General features: G+C 38.2%; 1 protein-coding gene across 1 annotated transcript in view; it reads left to right on the forward strand.

Moving 5' to 3' along the window:
• Window positions 1-14,751, forward strand: part of AQR (aquarius intron-binding spliceosomal factor) — a 133,892-nt gene that overhangs the window by 17,598 nt on the left and 101,543 nt on the right. Inside the window, exons 6-9 of the mRNA XM_006831906.1 lie at window positions 1,004-1,144; window positions 3,034-3,102; window positions 4,652-4,752; window positions 13,437-13,513. Of these exons, the coding sequence (XP_006831969.1) occupies window positions 1,004-1,144; window positions 3,034-3,102; window positions 4,652-4,752; window positions 13,437-13,513 (388 nt within the window). The remainder of the gene's footprint in view (window positions 1-1,003; window positions 1,145-3,033; window positions 3,103-4,651; window positions 4,753-13,436; window positions 13,514-14,751) is intronic.

Genomic DNA, 14,751 nt, shown 5'->3' on the forward strand with positions numbered 1-14,751 from the left:
AATAATTAATTGAAGTAGTGTTAGGGAAGAATGTTATTTCCAGTAATCCTCCCTGTCTGGGCTTCTAAGTGATAACAGATGATGATGTCATTTACCAAGCTAGGTAATAGAGGATAGAGGGCTACTTTGAAGCGTACAAAAGTTGTTGAACTGAGTTTTGGACACATTGGGTTTAAATTGTCACTAGAATATCTAGATTTACTTTTGCAGTAGAGGAATCCAAGGCTCTAGAGCTAAGGAGAGAAATCTAGACTGAAGATGAATATTTGAAATCAGTATATATGGTTGTTGAAAGATGGCAAAGGGAAATAATGAATGAGCATAATAGTCTAGGAGCACTGCCATTTAAGTAGCAGACAGAAAGAAAGGAGTTGAGAGTTGATGAAAGTCCTTTGGCCCTTACAGCCCTACAGCTTCTGGGGAGTGACTTGGATGTAAACTTGTTTTAGAGAACTGAATGATAGAAGAGTAAGGGTAGTGAAGACCATATGCTTGGAGCACGTATCTGTGAAAAACAAGAAATATGCCCGTATCGAGAAGAGACTGTAGATTACACAGTGTCTTAAATATATTTACATTGCTTACATGTTAAAAGTATAGAAATGATATAAAGCAGGAGAGGCAGTTTTTGAGATTAGAGTGGGAAAATTATCATTTTTACTATAATTCAGAATTACAATTTTCAAATCCTTAATAAGAAAATAAAGCCTAAGCTAAAAACATGTGTAATTGACAGAATAAAAACAAAATATATTAAAGCCATTTTATTTGCTGAAGGTTTCTGCACTCTCGTTTTCTTGCCAGCAAATCTCTATTTGACCTACTACCATTAATTATAAATATACTGCAAATTCTTGTTTTTATACATATATAAATAATGTGTTTTTTGTAATTATTTGCTTTTGTTAGTAGACTAATAAAACCTTACCAGTATTTCTTTAAGGGGGGAAAAAGTAGGTGAGCAAGTATATTTAAAAATAAATTTTTTTCTTTTTCTTTTCAGACTTTTAAGAAGAAACCAGATCACTTCCCATTCTTTTTTAAGTGCATCTTGAAAGCTGCGTTAGCTGAAACTGACGGGGAATTTTCACTTCATGAACAGACAGTCTTGCTGCTTTTTCTTGATCATTGTTTCAATAGTTTGGTAATTTTACCTTATGTTTTGGGGGTGGATTTTCCAGTCTCCTTGTTCTTCTAGGTTGAGTTTAGATAAGATGACCTCTGTAGCCAGTCGTCTTCATTCATGGTCGTGGTGAAAGAGAGTAATGTTAAAAGCATGATATTAGGCCAGTCTCAGTAAAATCAATTTGTGAGGCCTGTTCACTTCTTAATAGATTAGGATTTGCTCTCTCCTTTTCTCTATCCAGACTGTCAGCAAAATTGTAATGAGAACTGACATCTCTCAAAGTAGAGCACAAAACTGAGCAGCAGCAAAGAGTGTGGTTAATACGAGGTTTGCGGAGTGAGACCTGTGTGCTAAGCTATAAACGCATAGTTCCTTACTTTTTAAGTACGCAGGCTGGAGAGTCTTCAGGAGAGTTGCTTCCTCAGGTCACTGATTAAGAGCAATTGTGGATAATCTTTGAAAGTATGTTGTGTACTAATACATAATCATTCTTCTTAAGATTATCTTCTAAACCAATAAACATTTACAATAATTAATAGTTCATTTGTGCTTCTCTGCTGTGGTTATCTGAAGGTATATCTGACAGGGAGCTTCAGAAAATTCATGAACAAATCGAGTGAAAAGAAAATGGAAATTTGCCGTGAACTTTTTGAAGTCCCCTTATGCATATTTATTTAAAGTTAAGTGCTTCTGAGTTGGTAGTATACTTAGACCCATGCAGTAAGAATGTATAGAATTATCTTTTATCCAGAAGACTGAATGTTAATTGTCAGTACCAGATAGGTGGATTGTTGTTTTTTTGAGTCTTCTGTGAACTGCCTCACAGGGATTTTTGTTAAAAATATGATGCTTATAGTAATTCAGAATCTGGAGACCCTGATTACTACTTAAATATTAATCAGAGCAAATAAAAATTAATGTAAGTGGATGTGATTCCTTTTCCGAAATTCAACAAAAACAAAGTAATTTGTAAATTTGGTTCTAAGTTTAGCCACCGCTGTTGTTGTTAGGTCCTGTTGAGTCACCTTTGACTCATGGTGACGCCGTGCTTCAGCGTAGGACTACACCAGGGGTGTTCTAGGCTGTATATTTGCAGAAGCAGATCACCAGGTCATTTCTTCCACATCTACTGGGTGTGTTCAAATCACCAGCTGTTCTGTTAGCAGACAAGTGCTTAACCAGTGTGCCACCAGAGAACCTTATATCATAATACCCATCGTGATCCCAGTCCTTTAAAGTTTCTACTGTCTTAGCTGGAGTCGTGGTGTGGCACTGTGGACTAATGCGTCACACTACAAAGTCATTTGAACTGCAAGGTCAGTGGTTCAAGGTCACCACTTGCTCCTTGGAAACCCTATACAGGGTCACTATGGGTCAGAATCGACTCAACGACACTTAACAACAACAACAACTATCTTAGCCAATTTAAGAATGAATTTATTACTGAAATGCTAACTTTAAAAAAAAAAAAGTATTAATCTTCTTGATACTATACTATCACTAATTTGTAATGATTCCCAGAATTTAATATGCAGTACATAGCTTTGTGGAGTCGTGGTGTGGAACTGCAGGAAAATGCGCTGGACCACAAGGCCAGTTTGAGCCACAGTGTCAGTGGTTCAATCACCAGCCGCTCTTTGGTTGGAAACCCTATATAGGGTGGCTGTGAGTCAAAACTGACTCGATGGCGCTTAACAACAACAACAATACCATTGTAGGATAAGCGCTGGGCTATTAATCACAAGGTTGATGGTTCAAACCCACCAGCCACTTCTTGGAAATCCTATATAGGGTCACTAGGAGTTGGAACCAGCCTGACACTTAACAACAACAAGAGTGTGCCTATGTAACAACTTAAGTAGAAATGCTGGTGCATGTATAACTTGTTTTCTTAATGCCTTAAACAGGAAGTAGACTTGATCCGGAATCAAGTACAGCAGCTTATCTCCCTTCCAATGTGGATGGGTCTGCAGCCTGTAAGTATCTCTTTTCAGAAACATGTGCAGACATGTTGTAAGTAAAATAGGTGTTTAGATTCTGTGCTATTGGTTTGGATGTACAACCCACTGCCATCAAGTTCATTCCAACTGCAGTGACCCCTGGGGTCCTGGTGTGGCTCTGTAGGCTAAGCACTGGACTGGATGGTAGGTTTGAGCTGCAAGATAAACAGTTCAAACTCACCAGCTACTCCTCAGAAACCCTACTACAGGGTCGCTATGAGTTGGAACCTACTTCACAACAACACAGTGACCCAATATAAGGTTTTGAACTGTTAATATTTATGGAACCAGGCAGCCTCATCTTTCTCTTGCATGGATGTCAAAGTGGTAAGTAAGAGTGTCTTTTCCTGCTTAGAAATTTTATCTGATTTACTGTACATTATTTTTGCAGTTTTTAAGTGTTGATGTGCAAGCTAGCTTCAGAAAATTTGTGGAAAAGTGGAATGAAAAGATAATAAAATTTTTTTCATGAACTTTTCGAATTGAAGCTTGTCATATATTTTACATAAGGATAGTTTTAGAGATGATGTAGTGTCCTGGTGTGATGCTGTAGGATAAGCACTCGACCACAAGGTTGGTGTGAACCTAAAGGCAAGCAGTTAAAACTCACCAGCCACTCCTCAGAAACCCTATACAGGGTCACTATGAGACAGGACTCACTGATGGTTCTATGTGTAGATAGAGTACTATCTATCTGTAAAGAGAGATTATTAATAAAGGGGGTTAATTTAGCAAAGTAGTATTATCCTTACATTGTTCTTTTTTATTTTATTTACTTTGATGGGAGTGTGCATTATAGCTGCAGGAAAAGGTCTGGATCATATTTAATATTAGCAGCATCACTTTTCCTCAGATCCCTATTGACTTATATTTATGTATCAAAGCCAGATAAACAGCTCTTAGGGAGTAAATTTCCATGGAATAATTTATTTAAAATTCTATTTCTTGCACCCAGCTGTTATTTAATACACACCCATCTAAGTAAGCACATTCATAGGTGCTGGTTGATGGGAATGAAAACATAATGCACATATAAATAGTTAATACTAAGTATAAAAAAAAAAAAAAAGGATTTGTGCCATAAGAGAAAATATGATGTGGGCATTCCTTGTTTAGTTGTGATAACTGTTTCATGTTTATTTTTCAGATTAAATCTTATGTTCATGAGCTTTAATGCTCACATTTTTAAAGATGAATCCCGTATAATAAAATAAAAAAGATAGCTACTTGATTATTGAGGTTTGAATGTTGATTAGAAGAGTTTCTTGTGTCTATTTCTATTAACAAGTATTAAAAAGAGTAAGTTTTTAGAATATGGTTATTAGTTTCTGAATTTTTAGTTGCTCTATGTCATATCAATATATGAGGAGCTTCAAAAAGTTCCTGGACAAATAGAACTACAAGATAATGGAATTTTTCATAAACTTTTTGAAGCCCCCTCAGAAAGCTAGCTAGTAGTTGGCCTAATCATTTTCCTAGTAAAATTTGAGATTACAAGTGACTTAATAGCTTATCTCTCTTTCAGGCACGATTGGAATTAGAATTAAAAAAGACACCCAAGCTAAGAAAATTCTGGAATTTGATTAAAAAGAATGATGAAAAGATGGATCCAGAAGCAAGAGAACAGTATGTTGACAGTGTTCCATTCCACATGGTTTACTGTGCTGGCTCCTAGATCCTAGAAGATGTTGACTAGTTTGTTTCTTGTTGTAGTGTTGAGTCCAAATAAGTATTACTAAGTGCTTTTACTTAATATTGTCACAGGAGGATTTTTCACAGAGGTCTAACACAGAAGGTGCAGCACACCACAGTCTTCATAATCTTAGGCCATCAGTCCAACTTTTCTTTCTTTTTCTCCCTTACTCTTAACAATGCCTTTGACACACTCCAAGCACGATTAATTCATTAATTAAGCAAATATTGAGCATTTCCCTTCTTTCTGTGCCACTAGTAAGTAAATACACCCTTTCTGTACTTAACATGATTAAATTCCAAGGACTGAGTTGTTATGTGAGACTCAACATTACAAGAAAATGGAGGATGACCGCATCATTATATAACTGCTAAAGGAGCTCTGGTAGCGTCGTGGTTACGAATCAGGCTGCAAACCGCAAGGTCAGCAGTTCGAAATGACCAGCTGTTCCGCGGGAGAAGGATGAGGCTTTCTGCTCCCATAAAGATTTACAGCCTTGGAAACCCTGTACAGGGTCACTATGAGTTGGAATCGACTCCACGGCACATAACCACCACCACCAAAGTATATCACGATACAACTGCCCAATCACTGCAAATCCTGGCCCAGCCAAATTGATACATAACCTTACCCATCACAGCCAGCATTAGTCTCGCCTCATACCCTGACTTGTTACTGCCAGACAGGACATTAATGTGCAAGATAGTCGACTAGTAGATATTTTACTATTGTAAATGCAAAATGTCAGGTAACAAGATAGTTGGTAAGTGAGGAGCTGGCATGTATAGGTGACCACTGTTTTCCTCCCTGCCTATCCTCTGTGCTCTGGTTCTCAGGTAATTCTCAGTCTTCTCCACAATTTTAAGGCCATCAGTCTACCTTTTCTTTCTTTCTTCTCCCTCACTCTTAGAAATAACACATTCTAAGCAAATTGGTTTATTCATTAAACAAATATTGAATGTTTAGTATTTTGCGATATGCTATGCTAGGTATTGGGGATATGTTGTTGTTTTTAAGTGCCGTTGAGTTGGATCTGACTCATAACAATCCTGTATAGGGCTTCCAAGAAGTGACTGGTGAGTTTGAACCGCCAACTATGGGTAGCAGTCAAGTGATTATCCACACCAGGACAGAAAGTAATTTCTGCTCTCCTGGTTTTTAACATTTTAGTTGTAAAAACAGAAATAAGTAGAATTTTATTGTACTTAGTATATTAGATGATCAGGGTACTATGGCGAAAAAGAAATCAGTTATAGGGACGTAAGAGCAAGTAAGGATTGATAACTATGAAGGATAGTGTAGGGGTTGATTTTTGCAGTTTTTAGAGTGAAAGAATGAGAAGCCCTCACTACAGTGTGAACATTTGAGAAAAGACCTGAAAGGTGAGTTAGTTGGGAGATTACTAAGAATGAGCTTTCCAGATTGAGATAGCAGCAAATACAAAGACTTTGAGGAAGGACCTTGATGGTGTTCAAGAAAAACAAGGATGTTAGGATAACTGGAGTAGAGTAAGCAAAGGACTTGAGGTCAAAGAAGTTAACAAAGAAATTGATTGTATTTGTACTTTGTAGACCATTGAGAGAATTTTGATTTTGCTCTGAAATGGTAGAAGCTTCTGGAAGGTTTTTGTGCAAAGGAGTTGTATGATTATTCTAACAAGATCACCCTGTGTATTCTGTGAGAGTAGACTGAAGATTGACAAGGGTGGGAAGAGGAAGACTAATTGAGAGGAAATGCTGTATGACAGGGCAATAGTTGTTGTTATGTACCGTGGAGTCGGTTCTGACCCATAGTGACCCTGCACAGGGTTTCCGAGGCTGTAAATCTTTACGGGAGCAGAAAGCCTCATCATTCTCCCCTGGAACGGCTGGTAGTTTCGAACTGCTGACCCTGAGGTTAGCAGCCCGATTTGTAACCACTACACTACCACAGCTCCTTGGGGAAATAGTAGATAATGGTAATTGTGGAGGTAGTGAGAAGTGGGTCAGATCGGGAATATAATATGACATGATTTGCTATTGGTTTAGACGTAGAATGTGAAAACATAAAGAAGACTTATGGATGACTGTGGATGTTTAGCTTAATTGGTTGGAAAATTTAGAATTGCCATAATCTGAGATGTGGGAGTCTATAGAAGATAGAAGTTTGGGGACAATGTTAAGGAGCTTAATTTGGATATATTAAGTTTATGTGCTTACTACACATTTAAGAAGAGATACTTAGTAGTTACAAAGTTCTGGGGACTTCAGAAATTTTGTGGAGAAATGGAATTAAAAGATAAAATGAAAAATACAAACTTTATTTCTCAACATAAGCTCCATCAAGGTCAAGACACAATTGTAAGCGATGATACCAGTCATTTAACCCATCTGTAACAAACTGAGGTTCTTTAACCATGTCGATGCCATCTGTTTTACATAATTAACTAAAGAACAATGAGTGCCCTGTAAGGATTTTTTTAAGACTAGGAAGGAAACAGAAATCAGAAGGAGCCTAATTGTTCTTTGGCCCTCCAGAAAGCCAGTAAGCATAATGCTGTGAACTTCTCCACAAAGTGTCCCCATCCATGGCCTTTGCTTTTGACCGGTTGCTTTTGCTTTGATTCGTTCATTTCCGCATTTTGGTATCCATTGCTTTCATTGCACTTTGTGTTTAGGATCTAGTAAAGCCATGCTTCATCTCCTTTTATAATTCTTCAAAGAATAGCCTCAGGATCTTGATCCCACGTGTTAAAAAATTCACTTGAAAGCTCTGCTCTTTTCTGCAGCTGACCTGGGAGCAATAGTTTAGGTACCCATTGAGTAGAAAGCTTGCTCAGCATTCGTTTTTTCAGTCTGAATTGGGTAAATTGAAACAATTAAGCTGGTTTTGGTGTTACTGTTTTTCCTGTTACTCACCGGACCTCTTCAATTGTTCATGAGCAAGATTTGTTTCTCTAAATTGATGCGGATGGTTTGCCGTTGCAGGCTTTATCTAGCCCCTTCTTAAAACGAGTTATCCCTGTGTAAACTGCTGATTTCTTTGAGGCATTGCCCCACAAACTTTTCATAAGGCTTCAGTGATTTCACCATTCTTCCATTCAAGTTTCACCATAAATTGGATGTTTGTTCTTGCTTTAATTTGAGTAGAATTCATATTTCTCTGATGGGTCATTTTAAACCTGTGTCTTCTAAACTAGTCTACTCAGACATGTTAGTATGAGTTTACTTTGGTGCAAAACAAATTTGAAATTCATGCATAGTTTCTTCATAATATACATTTTCCATTAACGTTTTGAACTCCCCTCATATACATCATATAAATATATCTGTTGTTGTTAAGTACCATTAAGTAAGTTCCAACTCATAGCAGCCTTGTATAGTGTTTCCAAGGCTGTAAATCTTTGCAGGAGCAGAAAGCCTCATCTTTCTCCCATGGGAATACTGGTGGACTTGAACTGCTAACCTTGTGGTTTAAAGTCCAGTGTGTATCCTAAAACCACTGTACTTCTATATATATTTGCTGTTGTTGTTTTTAGGTGCCATTGAGTCAATAATGACTCATAGGGACCTAATGCACAACAGAGCACTGTCTGGTCCTGCACCAGTCTCACAATTGTTGCTACACTTGAACCCATTGCTGCTGGTAGTCTATCTTGTCAGGGGTCTGTCTTCTTTCGCTGACGCTTCACTTCACAAAGCATGATGGCCTTCCCAGGGACTCGTCCCTCCTGGTAATTTATCCTAAGTATGAGAGATGAAGTCTGGCCATCCTGGCTTCTGAGGAACATTCTGGATATACTTCTTCCAACACAGATTTGTTTGTTCTCCTGGCAGTCCATGGTATTTTAAATATTCTCCTCCAACACCATAACTCAAATGTATCAGTTCTTCTATGGTCTTCCCTATTTATTGTCCTATTTTTACATGCATATGACGCTACTGAAAATACCATGGTTTGGGTCAGGTTCAACCTTAGTCCTCAAACTGACACTATGCTCTTGAACACTTTAAAAAGTCATGTGGAGTAGATTTATTGACTGCTCCTTCTATGAGTGTTAATAGTGGATCCGAGCAAAATGAAATCTTTGACAACTTCATCTTTGCCCATTTACCATGATATTATTTATTGGTCCAGTGGTGAGGATTTTTGTTTTCTTTACATTGAAGAGCAATACATACCGAAGGCTGTGGTCTTTGATCTTTATCAATAAATATTTTAAATCCTCTTAGCTTTCAGCAAGCAAGTTGGTACCATCTGCACATCACAAGTTGTTAATGAGTCTTCCTCCAATCCAAATGCCACATTTTTCTTCATATGATCCAGCTTCTCAAACTATTTGCTCAGATTGAACAAATATGGTGAAAGCACTCCTGATTTTAAACCACTCATTATCCCCTTGTTCTGTTGGAACAATTGCCTCTTGGTCTATGTACAGGTTCCTCACGAGCACGATTAAATGTTCGGAATACTCGTTCTCTGCAATGTTGTCCATAGTGTGTCATGATCCACACAATTGAGAAAACCTTTGCATTCCAATCACCAGTAATTATCAGTACATCTTGATTGCATGTTTGATTAATTTCACACTGAAGAAGTTGGTAGAATTCTTCAATTTCATCATCACTGGCTTTGGTGGTTGGTAGTAAATTTGAGTAATGGTGGTGGTGGTTATGTGCCTTGGAGTCGGTTCCGATTCATAGCGATCCTGTATCGGGTTTCCGAAGCTGTGAATCTTTATGGGAGCAGAAAGCCTCTAACTGGTCTGTGTAGGCATATGGATATTATCCTATCACAGTCAGCATTGTACTTCAAAACAGATCTTGAAATTTTCATTTTGATGATGAATATGATGCCATTTCTCTTCAGTTTGTCATTCCTGACATAGTAAACCAAGTGATTATCAAATTCACAATGGCCAATCAATACCAGTCCGTTTTAGCTAACTAATGCCTGGGATATTGATGTTTATAGGTTCCATTTCATTTTTCACAATTTCCAGTTTCCTATATTCATGCACCTGGTGTGGCGCTGTGGGCTAATGCGTCAACCTACAAAGTGTTTTGAACTGCAAGGTCAGTGGTTCAAGCTCACCAGCTGCTCCTCAGAAACCTTATACAGGTTCGCTATGGATTGGAATTGACTCAACGGCACTTAACAACAACAACAACAATATTCATACTTTGTACATTCCTTGCTTACAACTGTTTCTTATTTTGCGTTGTGCCCCATCAGCCAATGAAGGTCCTGAAGGCTTTACTCCATTAATTCCATCTCATTCAACTCTAGTCTGAGGAGGTAGCTCTTCCCCAGTCATATTTTGAGACCTTCCAATCTGAGGCGCTTGTATTCCGAAACTATATCTGACAGTATTCCTGTGCTCTTCATCTTGTTTCAGTATTCTGTCATAAATTTTTCAGTGACTAAATATTTGGAAGTCATCTGTCTTTCCTTTCTAGTATGTCTTAGTCTGGAGATCAGCTGAAACCTTTCCACCATGGATGCCCCTGCTGGTATTTAAAATACCGATGGCATAACTTCTGTAATCACAGCAACAGGCAAGCCACCACAGTATAACAAACTGAATATGTCCAAAGAACAGTAGACGAAGTCTGGTCATTCTGGCTTCTAAGGAGCACTCTGGCTGTACTTCTTCCAAGACAGATTTGTTTATTATTCTGGCAAGCCATAGTACTTTTAGTATTTTTCACAATGCTAGAATTCAAATGCATTGATTCTTCTATGGCCTTCCGATTCATTGTCCAACTTTTACATGCATTTGAGATGATTCAAAATACCATGACTTAGGTCAGGCACACGTTAGTCCTTAATGTGACATTTTTGCTCTTTAACGTGGTAGAAAGGTCTTTTTTGTTTTTCTTTCTTTCAGAAAGATCTTTTGTAGCAGATTTGCCTAAAAAACTCATCTTTTGAAAAGTTCTTAACTGCTGCTTCCATGAGTGTTAATAGTGGATCCATGCAAAATGAAGTCTTTGACAATTTCAGTCTTTTCTCTGTTGATCATGATGCTATTTATTGGTCCAGTTGTGAAATATTTATGTGAAGAATGTGGGGTACTTCAAATTGTGATTATGGAACTTTTTCAGTTCCTGGTAAATACAAACATAAGCAGTAGAAGTTATTGGCTGAGATAGTGTAGAAAACAAGACTATTAGCAATTAACAGGTTAAGGAAACAAACTAAGAGGTTGAAAGGATCTGTCTTGAAAGTGTTGAAGTCACAAAGAATTCTTGAGAATATTAGCATTGGAGAGTGACTATAATCAGGAGCTGAAATCTTCATAAACTTTATAAGCCTCTGGACTGTTCAGTTTTTAGGGGGAAATGTGTTCTATGTAATATGTAAGCCAAGTTTGAGTTCATGGCAGTGCAACCACGTCAGAGTATACAACAAGGAATTAAATACAGAAGACAGGAATGAAGAAAGCCAGAGAGAGTTAGAATTAAATCAAATTGAAATAATAGTTAAAGCTTGGGGAGTACATGAAATCACTGAGGGGCAGTAGAGAGGGGAAATGAAGAGAGATAAAGCAGAGGGAGAAGGATCAACTTCAGGGAAAAGCCACAGCTGAAAAAGAAAAGCTAAAAAAATAAAGACAAAGAACCTGGGGGAAAAAAAAAAGAAAAGTAGCAACTGCAGAGGTAAATGAACCACAGCAGAAAAGGGTCATGGAAGAATGGAAAGAGACGGTTCCAAAAAGTAAAGAGTAGTCAAAAACTGCCAAGATGTAAAGTAGAGCAGACCTGAGAACATATCACTTGATTATGCAATCAGGAGGCTGTTGGTTGGAAAGATATCATGAAAGAGATGAGACTGTCGCTGGAAATTAACACAGGAAAGGACTGGTGAAATGGGCATTATTTCTCAGACCCTAAGGAGCTCTGGTAGCGTAGTGGTTACGAATCGGGCTGCGAACCTTAAGGTCAGCGGTTCGAAACTACCAGCCGCTCCGCGGGAGAAAGATGAGGCTTTCTACTCCCGTAAAGATTTACACCCTCGGAAACCCTGTACAGGGTCGCTATGGGTCGGACCCGACTCGATGGCACTTAACAACAACAAACAACAAGGAGCTGCTGTAGCATGGTGGTTACAAATTGGACTGCTAACCTCAGAGTCAGCAGTTTGAAGCTACCACCAGTTACCTGGGGAAAAGATGAGGCTTTCTGCTTTATTTATGGCTTCAGAAACCCTATGCAGAGTCGCTGTGAGATGAAACCAACACCATGGCACATAACCACCACCATTACCACTCTGACACTAACATCTTATCCTTCTAGCTGTCTTCCCTTCTCCCTCAAAGCAACTTTGTAGTGACACACAGATTTTCAGCTCTCCCGTTTTTTCATTATCAACCAATATAACTCCAGACTTCACTTCCTTTTGTCCTCATATCTCTTTTCATGGTTCATACAGCCTCTCTAATCACACCCTTCATGTCTTCAGGTACTATCCACGCCCCCTGCTAGAATGGCCTAGGAAAATGAACTCATCCCCTTCACTGCCAAGCCCGCTCTCCTTGGTGAACATGTCCCTTCCAGTCAGTAACATAACCAGACATCACCTGCTTTACTGTCAACTACACACCTAGCAGTTCATCAGAATCTGTTCAGCATCTGTCCCTTTTCCATCTCCATCTCTTCACTCCGAGTGCTACTGTGTTAGTTCAAGTCCTCACCATCTTTTGTGTGAGTATTACAATTACCTTTCACCTTTCCCTAAGTCTTGCCCAGCAAAAATCTCTTCGAAAGTGTTTCCACAGAGAAATTTGTAATGTGTACATATTGATTACATGACTGTTGATAAGTTCTTCACATTGAAAATAAAGTTCTAATTTCTTACTAGCATATTGGTTAAATGAAAAAAGATTCAGAGAAGAAACTAAGTCAAAATTCTACTTTTGCTACAATGTAAATTTGTTTTGGGGGGCGCTGGTGGTTGGTGGTGGTTATGTGCCCAGGAGTCGGTTCCGTATTTTCTCTAAACCTTGATTTTCTCATAAACCTCTGGGAGAGAGGGAAGTAGAAGCAAAAGACAGTAAACAATAAAGCCACTCCTGTGGCGTTAGGAGAAACAGAGCCAAGGTGGATGCAGAGAAAAATATCCAAGGCAAAGTGAAGTTTGGGAAGACATAGAAGTTAAAAGAGAAAACAGTTATACTCCTTTCTAGTTAATCACAGGTGGAAAACTTTTACAAGAAGTGAAAGAGATGTTTTGTAGATGGCTTATTAGGCCAGTAATGAAGCTCCTTTTTTGGTGACTCTGGAAGTTAGGTATTAGGCCTTAGGCTATTAACTGCAGGGGCAGTTGTTCTAACCCACCAGCTGCTCTGTGGGAGGAAAATTAGGCTGTCTGCTCCAGTATAGATTTACATTCTCAGAAACCCTATATCACGTGTTATCAGTTAGAATCCACTCTATGGCAGAGATTTTGTTTTTGATATTTTTAATGTAATGCTGTAATTACATACAAAGCATATATTCAAATTATATTTCCAATTTCAGAATTGGAACATATGAAGCATGTAAGCAAGGCGAGAAAGCCATATTCAACATTTGAAAAGTACTTTTGAAATAAGTATTTTTAAAATTAATCTGGTCAATGTAATCTCTGATTTTAGGGCCTATCAAGAAAGAAGGTTTCTGTCACAACTCATTCAGAAGTTTATCTCTGTGCTGAAATCAGTCCCGCTTTCTGGTAACTATTCTTTATTTAACTCAATTTGGAACTTATCTTTCTGTTGCCCCGATAGCATTTACTTATCTCTAGCCTAAAAACTGGGGTCCATCGGAACCGACTTGATGGCACTTAACAACATGTCTAAAAACTGCTCTTAGAATGATTTTCCAGTTGTAATCACAAAGTGTACATCCTTTGCTTTTCAAGTATATTACCGGTTTGTGAGCGTTGTAATGGGTTATTTTAAAGGCACTGGCTTGGTTATTGAAATGTTCATTTATTTAACAAATGTTTTTTGATCTTGCTTACTAGAGTCAGGCAGACCCTGCACACAAGGTACCTGGGGTACAGTGTTGTGCAGAACCAGCACAGACCATGTCCCCATGGTATTTACAATGTGGTGCTTAGTAGTGGCCTAGGTGACATTAGGTACCGTGAAGAGGGGTGGAAGAGAATCCGTTTTGTGTATGAGGTATAAAATTAAGTGAATATTTCCCATCTTCATAGTTATTGTTAAGTACTGTTGAGTCAGTTCTGACTCAGCAACCCATTATAGAGTTGCCCAGAAGTGGCTGGTGGGTTTGAACTGACAACCTTTTAGTTAGTGGTCCAGTACCACACCAGGACTCGCTCCTTCATGGCTCCTATTTATTGATGAAAAAAATAAAATTATTTACTAGGCTTGCAAGATGATGGAAAAAATATGCCAGTTTAGAAAGGATATGAAAATGGATGGATTATACATTTGGGAAAAGGGAAGCTGATTTTTTTTTAAAGGATGAAATTACAGCTTCACTTTAAAGGTTATAAAAACAGCATATACCTATCAGTTGTAAAGGAAGTCTACATAGAATGAGCTGAGATGTCTGACTGTTGTCAGAAGAAGGGGCAGAAGCACACATGCACACACAAAACCACATCTTAAGAATCAAGCAACAAGGCTGTATTTGTGTCTGAAATTGGAGTAACAAGGTTTCAATTGAACAGTACAGGCCAGCGGGGTAACTAATGTACCAATAGGACTCTCTCAACACTAGAGCTTAGAACTGGAGCATCAGATTCTAAACAGGCCACTGCTAGTACTTTTCTCATGCTATAAATAAGGATACAGAATGCAGAATTTGCTTTCATTTTTTTTTAAACTTTTTGACAAAAATACTTTCTTTTGGCAGAAGGAAAAAAGATGAGGAGAGGGCCTGTTTGAATGGATTTAATTTAAAACTTACACTTTTAAATTATTTCATTTGAACAGCTCT

Source organism: Chrysochloris asiatica, unplaced genomic scaffold (genome assembly GCF_000296735.1).
Source record: "Chrysochloris asiatica unplaced genomic scaffold, ChrAsi1.0 scaffold00004, whole genome shotgun sequence".
Classification (NCBI taxonomy): domain Eukaryota; kingdom Metazoa; phylum Chordata; class Mammalia; order Afrosoricida; family Chrysochloridae; genus Chrysochloris; species Chrysochloris asiatica.